Source organism: Gadus morhua, chromosome 14 (assembly GCF_902167405.1).
Source record: "Gadus morhua chromosome 14, gadMor3.0, whole genome shotgun sequence".
In the NCBI taxonomy this organism is placed as follows: Eukaryota; Metazoa; Chordata; class Actinopteri; order Gadiformes; family Gadidae; genus Gadus; species Gadus morhua.
In genome coordinates, this window is record NC_044061.1 from 6,049,617 (window position 1) to 6,054,616 (window position 5,000).

A 5,000-nucleotide genomic window follows, 5' to 3' on the forward strand; every position below is an offset into this window, starting at 1 on the left:
ATTAACGTGCTTCTGCCAAGTTGTAAAACACGTCCTACAGACGGGTCAGAACTTTCGTCATAAACCCCCGCCCCCCGCCCCCTGTAGCACATTTACATTTAGGGGATTCTGCTGACGCTTTTATCCAACGTGACTTACAACCATTCATTCACACATCCACACACCCAGGGCGGAGTCAACCACCCAGGGCGACAGCCCAGTCAGGAGTAGGGATGGGGATCATTAATATTTATTGATATCGATACCATTTTCGATATTCCTTAACGATCCGAGTCTTTATCGATACCACTATCGATACTTTTCTGTTAATTGGTTCGAAATACAAAGCGTTTGAGGAAAATATTTGGGAAATAAATACTATTTTAAATTAATTATGTAATTCTTTCTAAATATTGACATCAGTAGTTTTAGTTGTATAAACTAAAATGATTAGAGCCCTATACAACTGTATTAGTAATACAGAAACATGAGTTATACAGTATTACTAATGTTTCTCACCAAAAACTCAATTTACCGTTTCTTTATGTTACATGAACGCATCATGATAACCTAACAGTCGTTTTACCGAGCCAACCTCAACACATCATCACGCAGCACATCTGAAAGTTTATTTACTTTTTAAGATAACTAGCTTGTATGCTGCTGATTACAACACAGATTTCACAATTGACTTGACAATTCCATTCAAAAACATTGGTGGACACGCTACAGTGATTGGATTGATTTGATTTAAAGGCCGTGACGCGGCTTGAGGGACACAACGTTACGTTACAAAAATAATAATAAATGAACGACGGGACTCGATAGTGGTATCGATAAGCCCAAACGTTAATGATTTTTGGGGTTTTGAAAAAAGTGGAACCGGGTCCTTGATATGACCGGGTTTCGATCCCCATCCCTAGTCAGGAGCAGCTAGGGTGGTGTCAGGGAACCCTCAACACTCGGAGAAGCCGGGGGACTGACTTGCAACCTCCCGGTTACCAGTCGACCCGCTCTCCCTGCTGAGCTATTGTCGCCCCTACTACTGCAGTACTTCCTGGCCATGCCCTCGATACCCGGTGAGCGTCGATTAGGCCTATTTTGGAGATCGGTTCCGCGCGGTGACGCCGGCAGTGCCGGGGTGGTCTCTGAGCCCCGTGCCACACTCCCCCTCAGAGCGCTGCCACGGTTGCCGTAGCTCCGAGTCTTTCAGGCGCGCCCGTCCAGATGGTCGCCTTGCTAGAGCCAAAGACTGGATGTTCTAACGCTGCCTAGCGTGGAGAACGCGGCGGGTCCCAGTGACAGGGGGAGGGAGGGAGGGAGGGAGAGAGAGAGAGAGAGAGAGAGAGAGAGAGAGAGAGAGAGAGACGGAGAGACGGAGAGAGAGGACAAGAAAGCAGCAGAGAACACAAGGGAGGGCAAGAGCGAGAGCCGGCAAGAAAACGAGTTCGAGAGCCAGAGAAAGAGAGATACAGCATGAGAGAGAAGGAGATGGAGCGAGGGAACCAACACCTGGGCTAATCACAGAGCACCGTCATTAAAAGCCAAGGTGTGGGACCGACCACAAACACTGGAGCCTTTGAAGAGGTACCCGTATCTTCGGGGCAAGTCCTCCTCCACAAATCTCCCCGCATCAATTTCCTGTGATGTGCGCATCTGCAAACACCCCCTCCTCTCTCTATCTCCTCCCCCACCCCCCCCCCCCACGCATACACACACAGCCACGCAGGGAACTACAGCATGCATCATGCGCACACAATGCAGCTGCGACACACACACTGACGGTGAGACGGCCACAGCTTTCAGCGTAGGAATTCAGAGGAACCGCACTGTTTGACAGCTACGCTATGTAGGAGGAAGCCAGCCACTATAAAACACTCACAGCCAACACATTTCCCCTTCCTGTAGCATGCAACGTTAACTACATTTGGAGCAGAGTGCATTTTCTTGTACTGCATTGTGTGTGTGTGTGTGTCTTTGTGTGTTTGTGTCTGTGTGTGTGTGTGTGTGTGTGTGTGTCTGTGTGTGTGTGTGTCTGTATCTGTGTTTGTGTGTGTGTGTTTGTGTGTGTTTGTTTGTGAGTGCATCTGTGTGTCTGTGTGTGTGTGTGTGTGTGTGTTTGTCTGTGCGTGTGTGTGTGTGTGTCTGTGTGTGTGTCTGTATGTGCGTGTGTGTGGCTGTGAGTGTGTGTGTGTGTGTGTGTGTGTGTGTGTGTGTCTGATGTGATCATCATCTCACCCCAGAGTCGAGCCCCCGGGGGGGGAGAGGACAGCGATGACACGCCCCCGCAGGAGGTCCGCCTGGGCCTGCACTTCAATAACCATCACGTCCCCGCCGCGCCTGACACACACACACACACACACACACACACACACACACACACACACACACACACACACACACACACACACACACACACACACACACACACTCACAGCCACACACACGCACGCAACACACAAGAACAGGCAGACCACACAGACGCGCACACACACAAGCACAAACACACACACACACACACACACACACACACACACACACACACACACACACACACACACACACACACACACACACACACACACACACAGAGACAACACACCCACAGACACATATTTAGAAAATACAATCACATCAAATCGATGCGACAGTTCAACAGAGAAACACTGAATACATGAGAGTCCAGCTGGTTTTGCTGCAGTGTTACTGCTTCTACTGTGGGTTTGCTGGTTTTGATATAGTGTTACTGGTTCCACTGTAGTGTTACTGTCATGTTGCTGGTTCTACTGTTGTGCTGCTGATTCTACTGCGGGCCTCCTAGTTCTATTGTGTTATTGCTGGTATTATATAGTGTTACTGGTTCTACTGCAGTGTTACTGGTTCTACTGTAGTGTTACTGGTTCTACTGGGGTGTTACTGGTTTTACTGGGGTGCTACTGGTTCTACTGGGGTGTTACTGGTTCTACTGCAGTGTTACTGGTTCTACTGGGGTGTTACTGGTTCTACTGGGGTGTTACTGGTTCTACTGGGGTGTTACTGGTTCTACTGCAGTGTTACTGGTTCTACTGGGGTGTTACTGGTTCTACTGGGGTGTTACTGGTTCTACTGGGGTGTTACTGGTTCTACTGGGGTGTTACTGGTTCTACTGGGGTGTTACTGGTTCTACTGGGGTGTTACTGGTTCTACTGCGGTGTTACTGGTTCTACTGGGGTGTTACTGGTTCTACTGGGGTGTTACTGGTTCTACTGGGGTGTTACTGGTTCTACTGCAGTGTTACTGGTTCTACTGGGTTGTTACTGGTTCTACTGGGGTGTTACTGGTTCTACTGGGGTGTTACTGGTTCTACTGCATTGTTACTGGTTCTACTGGGGTGTTACTGGTTCTACTGCAGTGTTACTGGTTCTAATGGGGTGTTACTGGTTCTACTGGGGTGTTACTGGTTCTACTGCGGTGTTACTGGTTCTACTGGGGTGTTACTGGTTCTACTGCGGTGTTACTGGTTCTACTGGGGTGTTACTGGTTCTACTGGGGTGTTACTGGTTCTACTGGGGTGTTACTGGTTCTACTGCAGTGCTACTGGTTCTACTGGGGTGTTACTGGTTCTACTGCAGTGTTACTGGTTCTACTGGGGTGTTCCTGGTTCTACTGCGGTGTTACTGGTTCTACTGGGGTGTTACTGGTTCTACTGGGGTGTTACTGGTTCTACTGCAGTGTTACTGGTTCTACTGGGGTGTTACTGGTTCTACTGGGGTGTTACTGGTTCTACTGCGGTGTTACTGGTTCTACTGGGGTGTTACTGGTACTACTGGGGTGTTACTGGTTCTACTGCGGTGTTACTGGTTCTACTGGGGTGTTACTGGTTCTACTGGGGTGTTACTGGTTCTACTGGGGTGTTACTGGTTCTACTGCGGTGTTACTGGTTCTACTGGGGTGTTACTGGTTCTACTGGGGTGTTACTGGTTCTACTGGGGTGTTACTGGTTCTACTGGGGTGTTACTGGTTCTACTGGGTTGTTACTGGTTCTACTGGGGTGTTACTGGTTCTACTGGGGTGTTACTGGTTCTACTGCAGTGTTACTGGTTCTACTGGGGTGTTACTGGTTCTACTGCGGTGTTACTGGTTCTAATGGGGTGTTACTGGTTCTACTGGGGTGTTACTGGTTCTACTGGGGTGTTACTGGTTCTACTGCGGTGTTACTGGTTCTACTGGGGTGTTACTGGTACTACTGGGGTGTTACTGGTTCTACTGCGGTGTTACTGGTTCTACTGGGGTGTTACTGGTTCTACTGGGGTGTTACTGGTTCTACTGCGGTGTTACTGGTTCTACTGGGGTGTTACTGGTTCTACTGCGGTGTTACTGGTTCTACTGGGGTGTTACTGGTTCTACTGGGGTGTTACTGGTTCTACTGGGGTGTTACTGGTTCTACTGCAGTGCTACTGGTTCTACTGGGGTGTTACTGGTTCTACTGCGGTGTTACTGGTTCTACTGGGGTGTTCCTGGTTCTACTGCGGTGTTACTGGTTCTACTGGGGTGTTACTGGTTCTACTGGGGTGTTACTGGTTCTACTGCAGTGTTACTGGTTCTACTGGGGTGTTACTGGTTCTACTGGGGTGTTACTGGTTCTACTGGGGTGTTACTGGTTCTACTGCAGTGTTACTGGTTCTACTGGGGTGTTACTGGTTCTACTGGGGTGTTACTGGTTCTACTGCGGTGTTACTGGTTCTACTGGGGTGTTACTGGTACTACTGGGGTGTTACTGGTTCTACTGCGGTGTTACTGGTTCTACTGGGGTGTTACTGGTTCTACTGGGGTGTTACTGGTTCTACTGGGGTGTTACTGGTTCTACTGGGGTGTTACTGGTTCTACTGGGGGGTTGTGGTGCGACGCCGGCCCACCTGGGGATCCACAGGGTCCCGTTGACCGCCACCACGGTGAGGGCCCTCAGGTGGTCTGGGGTGGGGTCAATGGGGGGGTCCTCGGTGGGGGGGTCCTCGGTGGGGGGGTCCGTGTCGGGGTCCGTG

General features: G+C 49.8%; 1 protein-coding gene across 5 annotated transcripts in view; it reads right to left on the bottom strand.

Moving 5' to 3' along the window:
• Positions 1-5,000, bottom strand: part of lrrk1 (leucine-rich repeat kinase 1) — a 70,717-nt gene that overhangs the window by 3,235 nt on the left and 62,482 nt on the right. For all 5 annotated transcript variants that reach the window (XM_030376629.1, XM_030376626.1, XM_030376627.1 and 2 more), the window contains 2 exons: positions 4,875-5,000; positions 2,218-2,319 (listed from right to left, as the gene is read on the bottom strand). The exon at positions 4,875-5,000 is cut by the window's right edge and continues 387 nt beyond it. In XM_030376629.1, the coding sequence (XP_030232489.1) occupies positions 2,218-2,319; positions 4,875-5,000 (228 nt within the window). The remainder of the gene's footprint in view (positions 1-2,217; positions 2,320-4,874) is intronic.